Source organism: Equus caballus, chromosome 24 (assembly GCF_041296265.1).
Source record: "Equus caballus isolate H_3958 breed thoroughbred chromosome 24, TB-T2T, whole genome shotgun sequence".
Classification (NCBI taxonomy): domain Eukaryota; kingdom Metazoa; phylum Chordata; class Mammalia; order Perissodactyla; family Equidae; genus Equus; species Equus caballus.
The window spans coordinates 26430712-26446803 of NC_091707.1; the positions used below are offsets into that span (position 1 = coordinate 26430712).

The 16092-nt window shown below is 38.5% G+C and overlaps 1 protein-coding gene across 19 annotated transcripts in view; it reads left to right on the top strand.

Annotated features, from left to right (window-relative positions):
* The window catches only part of GARIN2 (golgi associated RAB2 interactor family member 2), a 38544-nt gene that overhangs the window by 18388 nt on the left and 4064 nt on the right, over positions 1-16092 (top strand). For 6 of the 19 annotated variants that reach the window (XR_011432048.1, XR_011432046.1, XM_070249644.1 and 3 more), the window contains 3 exons: positions 745-944; positions 1658-2183; positions 4656-4903. Coding sequence is in view for 13 of the 19 variants with exons in the window: in XM_070249644.1 (XP_070105745.1) it covers positions 745-944; positions 1658-2183; positions 4656-4903 (974 nt within the window). In the remaining 6 variants the exon portion in view is untranslated. Of the gene's footprint in view, positions 1-744; positions 945-1657; positions 2214-4655; positions 4904-4972; positions 5168-14099; positions 14120-16092 lie in introns of those variants that run through there. The other 13 variants (XR_011432047.1, XR_011432045.1, XM_070249643.1 and 10 more) reach the window with 5 other exon arrangements.

Sequence of the window (16092 nt, forward strand, 5' to 3'; positions counted from 1 at the left end):
TCTTCTTCAGGGGAGAGTTCTCTGACCCTTTGTCCAGGGTGTGCTGGAGCCAGCCAATGGGCAAGTATTCAGGAAGTTTGCAAGTCAGTTGTTAAACACAGCTACTATTAAAAATTAAATAGTATAAACTTACAAACAAATTATATTCAAAACAAAGGCAACAAATACTCCAAACTCATGATTCCTATTATTTTACTACATTTTACTATTATCTATGTTCTTAAGGTTATGGATTCAAGAGTATGGCAAAGGCCAATGAAGACTTCTGTAAGAATCAATTGGGCATGTGAAATTTAAAATAGAGAGTATTGTATATCATTATTTGTAAATTATGTGCTCCTCATCTTTTATATCAGTAAAATTTATAATACACTTATGTGTATGTATCTTCCAAGAGACAGTCGTTACGCATTTACCAGCATACCGCTGCCTGCAGCCCTCTCTGGGTCAAGTCTCCTGCTATGTTCTTCACAGCACAGCACCCTGAACTTGTACTTGGTAACACTTCTTAAAATAATCATCAATGACATGCTTGTTTGATGTTCACCTTCCCTGGGAGACCCCCAGGGGTCAGGGACTGTGTCTGCCTGTTCGCTGAGATATCTCCAAGAATTCATAAGAACAAGCAACTGCATAAATGGGTCATGGTTCATTTCTCCTTTATTTCCTACACTACTCAGGCAAGCAAGGCTCTCAGGGCCATGCACTGTATCAGAAAACTCCTCTTCCTGTTCTCTGCTCTAGGTCAACAGGAGAGGTGAATCCATTTACCTTCACAACCAAGCCAACTGGGTGACTGTAGCCATCTGCTCTTCCAGTCCCAGCCATGGGACCCCCAACGTGATGCTGCTGGCACATCCGACACCCGCAGCCCGGAAAGATACAGAACCCCTGTTTCAAAGTCTCCTGACATCTCCTTCTCCAGAGAAACTGGTGCTCACCAGGTGAGTTACAAAGGGAAGGGGTTAAGGATCTCTAAGAAGCTATGCTTTACCCCAAGGAGCTGAAAATAGAAGCACCGATGACAGTGGCTCCAAGTAAGCATCTCATTTGTACTGCTTGCTGCAAATGACAAAGAGTCGTGTCCTTAAAGTCTGGGAAAATAGTTTATGACAACCTGGCAGTCAAACAGGCAGTTAATTTAAAAAAAATTAAACCTAAGGAATTGAAGACTCATAATAAACTGCCTCTCTAGAACATGGCCCTCTCCCCTCAGCATCCCAGCTTCCATCAGCATTAGCTCTGGTCTTACCTCAAGCCACTCGCTTGCTGTATGACCTAGAGTGAATCACTCAACTTCTTTAAGTCTCAGCTTTGCATGACTAACTAAATGGGACAACTTCTCATGGTAAATAGTTGATATTCTGATTTTTTAGTTCATGAGAATCTTAGGAGTATGATTTGGGTGAGATGGCCCTCAGGAGCCTGATTACACGTACTAAAAATCAGTCTGGGGTCTCACAAGCAAAGGACCAGACCGGGAACACGGTAGCCACAAGAAGGTACTGCCCCAGCCCTGGCCTGCACCTACCAGGCGGGTCAGGGAGACAAGCCTGTTTTCTGGAGTCTCACTCTTGAGACTGCTGCACCACATGAAAGGAAACGCCATTGACAGTCTCCAATCAGGCCTCCAGATGACATTTGTGTCTTTTTCCAGGTTTCTCCCTCTGCAGTTTGTGGCTGTTTCTGTGCACGATGCTGAGAACATGCGCCTCAAAGTAAAGTTGGTGAGTGGCCGAGCCTACTACCTACAGCTCTGTGCCCCTGCGCACGAACAGGACACCTTATTTTGTCAATGGGTGGAACTCATCTCCCTTTTGAATCAGGAGAAAGCCAAAGCTTCCAAAATGTCAGAATTCTCAAGCTTCTCGGAAATCACAAATAGCACAGAGATCACAAGCTCCCTGGACATCATGGATATTGCTGCCTTCACAGCTGTACAGCCCCAACACATGTACACATATATAGACACCGTACATGCCATAGAAAGCATTGATTTCTCAGAATTCACAGACAACTCCGATGTCACCGACATCACGGATATTCCAGAAAATGAGGTCACAGAGGTTCCGGATGTAAAAATTGTCACAGAAGTCAGAGACCTCTGTGATGTCACAAACCACGCAGAGGTCACAGAGGTGGTTGAAGGTGATGACATACTAAGGGCCAAGCAGGAGGAGGAGGTATGTGACATGGAAGACTCTCACTCTCTGGTAACTAAGAACAAGAGTGGTAATCAAGATCATGCTTCTTGGTTAGCTACCTGACGTTGATTACCAAAATGCTATGGAATTTACTCTGAGTAACCTAATTTTAATAATGTTAAAGGTTCAGGGATCCCCAAGCCCTGGTGTAAAGGAGTTGTCAGATGTCTCCTGAAATAGGCAGTGTAAAGTAAGGGCTATTTTGAGGTTTAAATGAAATAAAAGTATGCAGTACATTGAAGGATGGGTGAAATTTCAATAGATAAAAGTAAGGACGGAAATAGGAGAATAAAATGCCAAGAAAAAAAGGTGAGTGGCTTTAGAAAAGGCCGGAAAATGGAAAAACACAGAGCCCTATCTAAAAAGGGTTAGTGCAGTTTGGCTGGAGTATAATATACATGGAGAATATTAGGATATATAGGATAGAAAGTTGCTTGGAAACCTTGAATGCCAAATTAAGAAGTGTGGACTTCACTCTCTGGGCAAACCTTAGCCACCAAAGGCTTCCGTCTGAGAGAATGAAGGAGCCATGTTTTTAAAAGATGAATCTGATCACAGGATGGGTTGTAGGTAAAGAGACAAGTTTGAAAACTACTGCTGAAAACCTCCGTGGTCCCACACTAGAAAAATGGCAAAGGACAAGGATAGACATTTCACAGAAGAAGAAACCACTAACGAATATAGTGGAAAAGTTAAACCTTACTAATAATCAAAGAAATGCAAACCTAGGGAAACATTTAACCTATAAAACTGTTAATTAAAAGAATAAAAGCGGTCAATATTAGTAAAGGTGCGGTCAACTTGAAATTCATATAGATTCACGGTAGGGGTGAGAATGGGGGCAAACTTTCCTGAAATCATTATGAATCAAGAACCTAAAAATGTTTACACCCTTTGACTCAGTGATTCCACTTCTAGGAATTTTTCTTAAGGAATTAATCAGACATAGAAATGAAGGTATAGCTATACAGATGTTGATCATATCACATCTATACCATGTTTATGAAAATATGGAAGTAACCTAAACATTCACGACAGGGGATGGATAAACGAATTAAAATCCTTGAAGGGCAGGTACTATACTTATCTTGTTCTGGAGCAACCATAGTAACTGGCAAGATCATAGCCACTCAGTAAATATTTGTTAAATGAATGACTGCTCTGTAGACATTAAAATTGTTGAATTTTTCTTTACTTGGAGAAATGTTCATGTTAAATTTTAAAATTGTTGAAGAATTTTTCTTTACTTGGTGAAATGTTCGTGACATAAAGTTGACTAAAAAATGAATATGATCCCTATTATATAAAAATATATTTACATGAACCTAGACAATAGAAAGGGAAAAAGTCATATTCATAACGGCAGTTTATTTCTAGATTGTGGGATAACAGACAATTCATGTCTTTTTCTTTACATTTTTCTGAATTTTCTGTTACCTACAATAAAAATAAATTTTAATTAGCAAAAATTTAAGTAGTTTTACATGACTTTTAATTAGATGAGGAAAACGCTTATAATAAGTCATTAGGTGAAAAATGTAGGATACAGAACTGCAATATGATCACAAAGTAAACACATACAAAATAAATAAATGGACAAAAAGAACAGAATGAAATGTGCCATAAGAGTAGTTATTTCTGGCCAGTGGCATCAAGCAAGCAATAATGTTCTTCCTTTCACTTTATATCTTACAGGATTTTCTACATATTCTACAATAACTATGTATACTTGTATTGTCAGAAAAAATGTTTTATCTTTAAGGAAGAAGATTATTGCATGATTTTCAAGGGAATGCAATAGAGGTGACGGACTAGGCAGTGGCAATGAAAGGAAGAGAAGCAGATGCGAGGGATGTTGTGGAGACAGGGTCTCTAGGACCGGCTGGCCAGTTCTCTGAAGCCTGAGAGAGATTCTGAGGAAGGCAGTGAGCAACTAGGAGAAGTGGTGCCTTAACAGAAACCAGGAAATTAGGAGAACGGGAAAGATTTTAGGGTAATAAGTTTTAGACACAGGTTCTGAGCCTTTTGAAAAACAAACTCTTTGTATTCCTATGAACCTCCAACTCCTGTCACCTATTAGACGCTCCTAAATCAAGAGCAACCTCAGACTGCGCAGAAGGTGGCAAAGCGTTTCCAGAAAACTTTCAGGGAGAGGAATGCTGTAATTAAGTACTAATTTTCTTGTGTGAGGTGACACTGGTGTACACGATCACATGAGCTTCTGAATGTGCTGTGTCAGGTGCCCTCACTGGCAGCTCAACGCCCACGTGGCCTCTTCCCAATGGCCATGCAACAGGAAGCCTCACGCCCTCATTCCCGCGCCTGCGTGCTGGAGGGCGCTCAGTGTACATGAATGAAACAACCACTGTTTTAGATCCTGCTCCACAAAGAATCTGTCTCTGTATGCTCCTGTTCTGTTACCTGATTTGCTGCCACTTATTATTTTCAAAGGAAAAACTGGAAAACATTCTGAAGCCTGAGTGTCCACAAGATTCAAAAACAAAGAATGAGTTAAAAGAATCTTCAAACTCTGTCACCATCTCAAACATAACACTGAATTTTGAAGGTGAAAAATGTTTTCATACTACTGTGACTCCAGAGGAAAATGAGACAAATACATCTAAAGAGATGAGCGATAAAACCTCTGAAATAAGGACAACTGATTTTAACAACGTGGCTCTCAAGGCTGCAGATTCCAGGTACGTGAGGCAGGGAAATGCCAGGGAGGCTAAGGCGTGCAGTAATGTAAGTAAATGTTCGCTTCACAGTCCCTGCAACCCGGGCGTTTGCTGAAGACTCTCAGACACAGATACAGGGTAACTGAAGGATGACAGAGTCAACTCTATCCACACTTGGATCAACCTTGGCGAATTTTTATTTTCACACCATGCATTTGGCATTCTTGGCAATCTGCCTGGTGTCAGCTATGTGTGCAGAAGCAAATAGAATAGAAACAGTGACTACATTTTGGAGTTAGGAGTGTTGATCTCTAGAGTGATTATCAAGGGTACTACTCCTTTTATCCTTATACTTCTCTATGTTTTCTTCTCTATAGAGCCCTGATTCTTCTCTATGTTTCCAACTAATAACCTAAGAATCCAAATCCAAAATTTTCATAATTTTAATAGCTTGTTTGCAAGCTGAATGTGAGAAAGCATTGTAGTGTTATAAAGACAGAAGTTAATCCAATCATTCTGGAGTAACTTCTAAAAAGAAACCAGAGAAAAATTTAGAGATCTAAATGCTTCTGTTAGCAAGGATGAAAATGAGGAATGTAATGAATTACGTCTAAATTCTTTTTAAATATAAAAAAGGGACAGGAAAAATAAACCAAAAAAGAGAAATAAACTAGAAAAATGTTAAATAATTTGAAGGGCTTAAAAAGAGTTTGGCTGATTCTTCAAAAAGAATGACAAAACAGGCAAATCACTGGACAACTATTTTTTTGAGAAGGATAAAATTGGAAACCTAAAAAGTGTTACATCAACTAATAGGAAGAATAGTAAAATATTATTGAGAAAGATGATATACGAGTTTTCTTTAATAACTGGGAAACTCTAAATTAAATAAATGACTTTAACAAAAATGCAAAGAAGCAAAACAGGCTCCATCAGAAACTGAAAACAGAACAATTTATCCAAGAGTTCCATAAAGAAAAGGACAGTTACGACTTTTACTGGACAGTTTTTCAGCTACTCTAAGAATTATCTCTGTTTCATGTAATGTTTTCTTTTAAATACGGAAAAGCGTTTTGTTTTCCTAATCTTACGAAGCAAATAATTTGTCTGGATTGTAAAGCCTGACAAAAACAATGCAAGAAAGAAAATTCTAGATTAATCTTACTTGTGACAATAATTGCTAAATTCCTAGAATCATGGCAGGCAAAATATAGAGAGCTTAATATAAAATTAAAGAAACTGTCAAGGTAAGTCATTATTTAAATATAGAAGAACAGAAAAGTCATGATACTTTACACACATTTGATAGATTTTTATATTCTTAATAAAGACCCACAAAATAGAGAAGAGTTTTTCTTCAACACAGTAAAGAATATTTTTCCAAACCAGAGCCAACATTAGTTATTTTTTTGGTTAAGATTGGCACCTGAGCTAACATCTGTTGCCAATTTTCTTTCTTTCTTTCTTTCTTTTTGAGGAAGATTAGTCCTGAACTAACTACTGCCAATCCTCCTCTTTTTGCTGAGGAAGCCTGGCGCTGAGCTAACATCCATGCCCATCTTCCTCTACTTTATCCATGGCACGCCTACCATGGCATGGCTTTGGCCAAGTGGTGCCATGTTCGCACCTGGGATCTAAACTGGCGAACCTTGTGCCACCGAGAAGCGGAACGTGCACACTTAACCGCTGCGCCACCGGCCGGCTTTTTCTTTCTTCTTCTCTCCAAACCCCGCCCAGTACATAGCTGTACATGCTAGTTGTGAGTGCCTCTGGTTGTGCTATGTGGGATGCCACCTCAGCATGGCCTGAGGAGCAGTGCCACGTCCTTGCCCAGGATCCAAACCAGTGAAACCCTGGGCCACCGAAGCAGAGCACGCGAACTTAACCTCTTGGCCACGGGGCCAGCCCCAGAGCCAACATTATTTTTAATGAAGAAATTCTAGAAGAGTTCTCCTTAAAACTTGGAACAAATTGAGGATGTTCCCATGAACATTTCTATATAATATAATTTAAGTGGGTCTGCAATTGCAAGAGGACAAAGAAGTACAAAGAATAAATATAAGAGATTTTTAAAATCACTCTTTGCAAATGGAAACTAATATTTTGAAAATCATCAAAAATATTAGTTTATAAACAATTTTAGGAAGGTTACAGATTACAAGATAAATTCACAAAAAAATAATTTTGTCTCATGATTTTATTAACAAACCAAAAATGCATTGAAAAAAGAGAACATATTTTCAAAAGCAACAATAAAAATCAAATATTTAGTAAGAGTGATAAGAGCTCTACATACACGGAATTACAAAACTAATGGCAGAAGTAAAAGGCAACACGAATAAGGAAACAAGGTCTCTCTCTGGGCTGATAGATTTAAGATAGGAAAGATGACGAGCCTTCCTAAATTGATTTTTAGATGTAATACAATACCAATTATCTCAATATGGTATCTCACAGAAATCATAAAATTATGTGGAAAAGATAGGGGTAAGAATCTCAAGGAAACTATTGAGGATGGAAAATGGCTCAAGGGGACTTGATCCTATAAAATCTTAAGCCATATTATAATTAAATGGCCATCACAAACACCAATGCAAAGTTTAGAATATAGAAATAAAGCTATAAAAATAGATTGATACGGGTTCAGCAAAAGTCTGGAAAATGTTGGTCAAAGATTCATGCTGTAACACAAAACATTTTCAGATGAGGAAAGAGTAAAATACTTGAAAGCTAACCAAAATCAACCAGAAGCAAATGGAGTGGAGCATTGCCTCAGTTGCAGAGGAAAGATCTTTTCTTGTTGCTGAAGCAACAGAGGAAATTCTCAATGTCAAAGTTTCATTCATTCATTCAGTCGTATTTACTGAGCACCTTCTGTGTGCTAGGCACTGAGGACACAGCCCTGAAAACAATTAAGTCCTTATCTTGTGGAGTGTTTCATTCTAGTGGAGGATATAGATAATGAGCAAATACAATCTTTATGCCAGCTGGCATGTGCTGTGATAAAAAACAATAAAGTAACAGAACAGAGAGTGATTTAAGGAGGGAGGATGGATATTTTTTTAAGTGGTCAGGCACGGCTTCTCCGAGGAAGGGACATTTGAACCAAGATTTGAAGCAAGTGTGGAGCTCTAACAGAAGAGCGTTCCAAGCTGATTGATTGCATAGCAGTTATAAATATCTGCCAAATAAATCATTTTAAGTAACTCAATAAATACATATGTCTATAAATACATAACAACACAATGGGAAAATAATAATAAATAGGTAATCTATAAAGCTTTTACATCCTGTATATAGAGGTAGCTGATAGGAATTTATAAAGGATCCAATTAAAAAATAATTCAAGGTTATGAATAGAAAATTTACTCCAGAAAACAAATAAATACTTAAAAATAGATCAGTCTCACTAATAATTAAAGAAATACAAGCTAAGCCATTACCACTTGGCTTTTCATTAGCTGTTTCTAACACTGAGGGTGTCACTGTAAAGGGGGGGAGGGGAGCTTTCTGCAGAGCGATTCGGCAGTTCACACCGCAAATGGTTACTACCCCTTGATTTACAGGAATGCACATCAAAGAAATAATTCAAAAGGGAAAAAAATAACTTATTTGAACATAGTATTTTGTAATTAAAACCTGTAAGTAATCCAAACAACCACTGGTAGGAGAATGGCGAACTAGGAATCGCACACTAATTTAGTGAAACAGCAGATACCCATTAGGAAAAGCAATCGGAGAATTTTAATGAAAAGTGCTAATAAGGAATTATAAACTAGAAAAGTAAAATTTCAAAAAATATGTATACAGTGGTATTATATTTCTACTACAGGATGGGAAGAAACCACAGAGTTTGGGCATAGTTGGTGACTAAAGGAATGGATATTTGTTATAATTGATAGATGTTTCTATTACATTTTTATTGTACAGTTGATTACAGATATAATTTAAAAATCAAACTGATGCTAGGATGCATTAATTGGATGCATTAATTGTCAGACACAGCAGCTAGAGAAAGAGATTTGCAGCCAGACAACCCTGGGTCAAAATCCTGGCTCTTCTACTCTTACTAGCTGTGTGATCTTAGACAAGTTACTCAATTTGTTTAGGTCTCAGTTTCCTCATTTGTAAAATGGAAATAATACCTACCATGCAGAGTTGTAGGGATTAAATAAGCCGATATTAAAAAGTTCACAATGCCAGGTACATGGTTATCTCTCTAAAAAAAGAATAGACAGGTGAGAATAGGGAGAGAGGGGGAAGGAGGGAGGAAGGAAAGGTTTGGATTCTAGACCAGACCGAACACAAATCTAATGTAGATTTGACTCGTGTTGAATACAGTAAAAAGATGATTCTATACCACACAGGACTTCTGAAGTCATCTTTTCAGTAGACTACCCAGTAAACTGAACCTAGAGAGGAACTGGGGAAAAAGTAAAACTTACTAAATATTTTTAATGCAATAAATAAATTGAGGATGTTTAAATTGAAGAAGAAAATGCTAATAGTTGACAATTACCATCTTCAGTGTATGAGGAAGTCCATAGAAGGCTAAATTTAAAAAGTAGATTTGAAGTAAAAACTATTTTAGCTAAACACGAAGAACTTTATTTTATAGTAAAGTAACACAGCAATCAACCAATAAATAAAAAGCCCAATAAAATAAATGCATATCATTGATTAGATATTAATAAACAGTAGGACTAGTTTCTGAAGGTAGTGGAGTCTTTGTCCCTGGGAGCCTCTCAAAAACAAACATTAAGCCATTTGTCTTGGAGACCTTAGACATTCTCCTGCCAGAGGTCAAGACCCGTGCATGTTTCTTATCTTTTAATCTACTGCTAATGTAATGACAGAAGGCATGGTGAAGTCAAAAATGAGTGTGCTCTGGGGGCTTCCTTAAAGGAGTGTGGTGGAGAAAATGTAAACACACCTGGTATGCTATAAGGTTCTGAGAAATAGAGCAATAAAATATGCAAAGGGCTTGGGACGTATTACATGCTCAGTAAATGACGATTATTGTCACTAATCATTCATTTCCAATAGTGTAGGTAAGAAGAAAGTTGGCTCAGGCTGGCCCGGTGGCATAGTGGTTAAGTTCATGTGCTCTGCTTTGGCAGCCCAGGGTTTGCTGATTCGAATCCTGGGTGCAGACCTACACACTGCTCACCAAGCCATGCTGTGGTGCATCCCACATGCAAAATGGAGGAAGATTGGCACAGACGTTAGCTCAGGACCAATCTTCCTCACAAAAGAGAAAAAAAGGGAAAGACGGAAAGTTGGCTTTCTGTCCAAAACAAAAACAACCTTACTCAAAAATAGCTTAGTAATCTGAGGATTAAGTACTCAAAATTGGCTTTCTTTTTAACATTTCCTCATTAAGTAGGGATTAAGGTAACCAAAGGAATATGGACGATCCTTAGGAAATCCACAAGCCTTGAAATCAGAATAATGTTTGCTTCAGCCCCTGGGCTGCTGCATTCCTTGAAATTCTAGAGCCAACTGCCAGCACATTCAAGGTGCTGGTGGATCTTGATTACGATTACGATTACAATACTTTTGGTTATCTGCTCAAGCAAAGCATCGTTAGATAGCTTAGTTTCTATACTAGTCGTTCTCACCGTGTGGCTGGTCAGCAGTATCACCTGGGAACTGGTTAGAGACGTCAATTCTCAGGCCCACCCCATCCTACTGCATCATAAGCTCTGCATTCCATATTGAGTAGACCTCCCGGCGGTTCTAACGCTCGCTCAAGTTTGAGAGCTGTTCTCTTAGGAGAAGCCAACCCTAGGTACAAAGTAGGGTTTAACAAGTATTCCTCTCTTGTGAGGGTTTCTCCTGAGGCTCTATAGCCAAAATAAGGATTCCCCTCTATAGCCACAGGAAAAACTGTCGGCTCAAAATCAAGGGAAACTTCTTCAGGATTTATTCCTATATGACAAGAGCTCTGAAATTTGGATTCAAAAAAGAAAAAATATATAAAAGTTTGGTTCATGTTCAAGAAATTTCCTGCTTCAAGTTGAGGGTGAAGTAGTTGAAATAGAGAAATTACCCCCAGAACACTGACCTATTATTTCTTGATGGTAACCACTGAGTTCTTTCAGTGGAACTACATGACCAGGAGGGCTACTGGTAAACCTGATGTGTTAGAGGAGAAAGAAGGACAAAGATAAAGAAAAAAACCAGGAGAGAGGGAGAGTAAGGAGGGGAAATAGAGCAACCATCAGTCAGATGTAGTGAGAGATGGGAGAAAGGAAGACAAGACCCAGAGGAGCAGAAGCAGGTGCCACTCAGTGGAAAACGTACCTTTTGCTACTATGCACGAGCCTGGCTTTCATAGAACAGTGTAAGTTTTCTAAAAAATAAACAAGATAAAAATAAGTCCATCCGATTTAGCAATCTATCCTAAACAATAATTGATCAGGTCTGATCACTCTGACGTCTCCCTTCTGCTTTATTTCATTCACATGTCTCACATTCTATGTCCTGCCCTTGTCTAAGGCTTCAGAAACACACCACAATTCAAACTCTCGCAAGGTTATCTGTTTAAATCATTTCAACTTCTTCTTTCTTTGCCCTTTTGCACATAATAGGTATCCTGAAGCATTAGATTAGCTTTTTTTGCCTTTGAAAAAACAAAATAATAGACTTTACTTTTTAAAAAGTATTGTTTTAGACTTACAGAATTATTGATCAAATGGTACATAGAGCTCCACACACCTACCCCACTGCCACCTCCCCACTCTCCCACCACCCCAGTGTCCCCTATTATTAACATCTTGCATTAGTGTGGTACATTTGTAACAATTAATGGACAATATTGATACATTATTAAGGATAGTCCCTAGTTTAAAGTTCACTCTTTGTGTTGGACAATTCTGTGGGTTTTGACCCATGCATGGTGACATGTATCCACCATCAAATACAGAATAGTCTCACTTCCCTAAAAATCATCTGAGTCAGATTAGCTCTTATTGGCTTTTCAAAATATGAAAATTATAAGGATAACTTAAATTTTTAGGATGAAAAATGCTCTGCAGGTGCAATGTTTTGTTAGTTTCTCTAATATGATCACTATTAGAAATGATGAGAAAATGAATCCCTATATAAATAGCAAAAACGATAGAATTTTATAGATAAAAAGAATCTTGAAGGTTAGTGAATCCCAAATTTGTCAAGGCCCTGCCCTCAAGTCTTTCAGCTTATATCATTTATATGCTGATTCTACTGAGGAGGAAGAAATAAATAGATAAACAAAGAAAAACAAAGCAAAAAACAAATTTTGGTTCTAAGTAATCCTCTGAAGCCCAATTCAATTAAGTATACATTCTTTTTTATTGCCTGTTTGCATGGGGAACATAATTATCAGCCAGAGCCCAATTTAAGAATGTTCATTATGAATGAAAGATGTCCTATCTAAGAACAGAATGGAATTCACTGATGCTTTATTCTTGGGACATTTGTAGGATTGTCAAGATACTGTGAGAGTGATAAATAAATTCTACATTTTTTTTTCTCCAAGACCGCGGATTTCAGTGACACTTGATAACCCTGTACTTTGGAACAATGAAAAAAAAAAAAATGAAACAATGACCTTGTTGAATATTTTGTCCTCAGATTCATTAGTCTTTAAAATGTAAATTGAACAATTTAAATCTGGACGAGTGAGACTATGGAGACTTCCATATGTCACTTTAAGTCCTTTGGAAATGAAGGATTTACCTTATAAAGCATTTATATTCCTGGGGCTGGTCCAGTGGCTCAGCGGTTAAGTTCACATGTCCCGCTTCTAGGCGGCCCGGGGTTCGCTCGTTTGGAATCCGGATGCAGACATGGCACCACTTGGCAAAAGCCATCCTGTGGTAGGCGTCCCACGTATAAAGTAGAGGAAGATGGGCACAGATGTTAGCTCAGGGCCAGTCTTCCTCAGCATAAAGAGGAGGATTGGCAGTAGTTAGCTCAGGGCTAAGCTTCCTCAAAAAAAAAAAAAAAAGCATTTATATTCCTCACACCTTGACAATAGCGCTACTGTGATTCTTCCCTTTGTTTTAAAGAGGATAATGGCAGGCTTTACTTTAATTTATATCTGTTTTTTAGAGTACTTTTACTTGGTATTTCTCAGTCTCTTGATAACTTTATCATTAAGCTCAATCTTCATTTAAATCACCAGACTTATTTGGTGAAGCTCCATGAGCATTTATCTGAAAACATCTCAGAAAATTACTAATTTAACCTTTACTTTGGAAAGATCCATTGTAGAACTCGAATTGTATGTATTTGCCAGACTCCTTAAAATGGGTCATAATTATGTTTTTGTGTATTTGTCTGGGAAGATATTATGTAAGGGTAATTATTCTTCCCAAATGCTTTCTTTACCTCAAACACAGCAATACTTTCAATACCAAAATTGTTATTGAAAATGTGGCCAAGAAACAGATTTGGTGAAAATTAAGTGACTTAAGTTTATGTTTTAGCTTGTCAATGAGGTTAAGAAAATAAGTATTTTAATTTTTGCTATTAATTTTAAAAATCAGGATTGCAAAAAACAAACTTCTTTAGCCAAAGACATTTCTGAAAGTGAAATAGTCTGAAAAACTGACAGTCAGTCTCCTATTTTATCCACTAAGCCATAAGAAATGTAATAACTTGGGCAAATACCGGGGTGTGTTATTCACCTGCAAGATTCCCATGTACTGTCTCCCCATCAGGGCCATAGAGATTGGGGTGAAGAAGCTAGCAGATGTGGGCAACTCATCAGCCCAGGCACCCATCCATTCCAGAATGTACCTCAGGTCTCTCTGAGAGCCTATTTCCCAACACAATTGCCTCTATTTACGTGAAAGCCCTGAGTAGCAGCAGTCAGCTTCTCTCAGTCCCAACCCCAGAAGCGTTTCCAGGGCTGGAGAGACTGCGGGACAGGGATGCCTGCAGCCTCAGTGAGTGAGAGGTGACAGGTACAACAAAAATAGATTACATGTTATTACATACAATTCACTTTTATGGCTTTTACAGGTTGGGTAGCTTGTGTGTTACAGAAATTTAGGTAATTTTACACTAATATGTACTATAATCAATAACACCCTGGGCTTGCTAAACACGTTTCATTACTGCCTACAAAGCATTTAGAGAATGGCCAATTATCTCATACTTAGTAATTCTTTCCTAATGTTTGTGGTTACCCTGGCAAACTTTTGAAATGTGCTGTTTATTTTTACAGGAGCACGAGAACTCATTCAGGTATGGAACAAATGCCCTGCATTTCTTTGTGATCCCTGCTATCCAGCAGTCACCTCTGGGTCCTGGAATAGAGTAGTTAAGAGCTAAGGAATCCAGCTAGATGTTTTCATGCATTCCCTTTCCTGCCTTTCTCCATTCTAAATCCTTCACTGGAGAAACTCTTCCTCACAGCCTTCCTCATGCTGTCTTTCAAGAGGTAGACATCACTTTTTTCTGTGCTGGTAGAGTTCGCTTCCTAGTTCTCTGAATCGGACTCCTTGGGGATCAGCCACTCCCAGGCTAAGGAGAACCCAAACAACAATGGGGCCGCTTATCCTTGAAGATTTGGAAGGGAAGTGGTCCACAGCTAAATTTCTTGGTAAATCTAAATCCACCTAGCCCCTCTTTTCTTATTACTTACATCATTGGCCTCTGCTTTGCTGTCAGGTAATGCCATTTAATGCTTCTTTCAACAGTTTTTTCTTTACGTAGTACCATGTCTCAGGATCTTTAACTTGTAACGCCCTTTTGATGTGGAGGCTGTCGTGGAGGCTGTCGTAGAGGCACCGGTGGAGAGCTCTCCCCTTGCTGACTCCTGACCCATTTCTAAGTCACCATCTAACCTAGGGGGTGGAATAAACTCAGCTCCAGTCATGCACAGAAAAGAACATCATGGAAGGAACATAGAGGATATTTCACTGGACTTAAGTGGAGAGAAAAAAAAATACACCCATTTTAAAAACCAAGAACACTTGAAGGCATTTTTAGTCACATTTGCAAGAGTCCGACAAAAAAAAGCAAATTATTAGAGGAGAGGTGTTTATACAAATGGTATCTATCTTTGAGGCTTACTTCTGGGCTTTAGTGTCCAAAAGACCAGATGAACTTCACTGTACTGTAGCTTTACCTATATTCCAATCTAAAGTATTGAACATGGAAACGTGTAGGGAAATGCTATCATAGTTTATAAGAAAAATGCAAAATCTCCTTTGCAGTAGATAGAATTTCCATCTATCAATTTTCATCTATCATCCATTAATCTACCCCAAATTTTATTTCAAAAAGAAATCAAAGTAAATTTCCAGAAATTCCAGGGATGTCCAACTTGCAAATATTTCCCTCTTATTTTCTAAAGGCAAGGATATATCTAGCAGCAGCCTTATCACTAACACATAATTAGTGCCTTAGCATATAATCAGTACATTCTACATATATTCTGAAGCACTTGTTATTCAAGCCATGGAAATTTAAAATTAGTGTAGGACATCAATGCTTTTATTTTCATCCTATACATGACTGATTCTTTCACCTGTCTTCTGGCACAAACTCAATTTTGTTCAACTGAACAAGCATTCAATTCCTATCTATTATATGAGGCATTATGGCAGGCTCTGGGAGAGATTAAAAACAAATAAATAACAGAACATTACCTGGCCTGAAAATGTATGCACAATTAACATAAATCGGAATGTTACAGGTGCTTTAAAAGTGGAGAACCTAGTTTTAGCTCAAGAGAGAAAATCGTGAAAGATTCTATGAAGGAGGCAGCCTTTGAGTCAGGAAAAGAGAAACAAGAATAGCCCGGATATAGGGAACGGTGCGAACAAAGTCAAAGGGATAGAACCATTCTGGGTATGTTCAATTTAGGAGTAGTGAGAGAAGCACCTGGAGAGCAAGGCAGCAGCCAGATTACGGAGGTCTCAGGCCGTGCTAAGGAGACGGGATAGTACTTCTTGGTAGGTAAGGAGGAGCCGCTGAAACATGGCTAAATGATGACATAGTGTTACGTTTTCGGACGATGGGTCTGACTGCAATCTCTAAGAGGAGCTGGAGGAGGCTAGAGGTAGGAAGCCATTGTAATAGTCCAGGGTAAGAGCCGTCTTCCAGTCTAACGAGTCTACAGTCTAACCAGGCAAGACACCGCCAGACGGAAGCAAGGACACGAATATACAGTCAACAAGATTTATTGACTAACTACCTGTAGGGACAAGAGA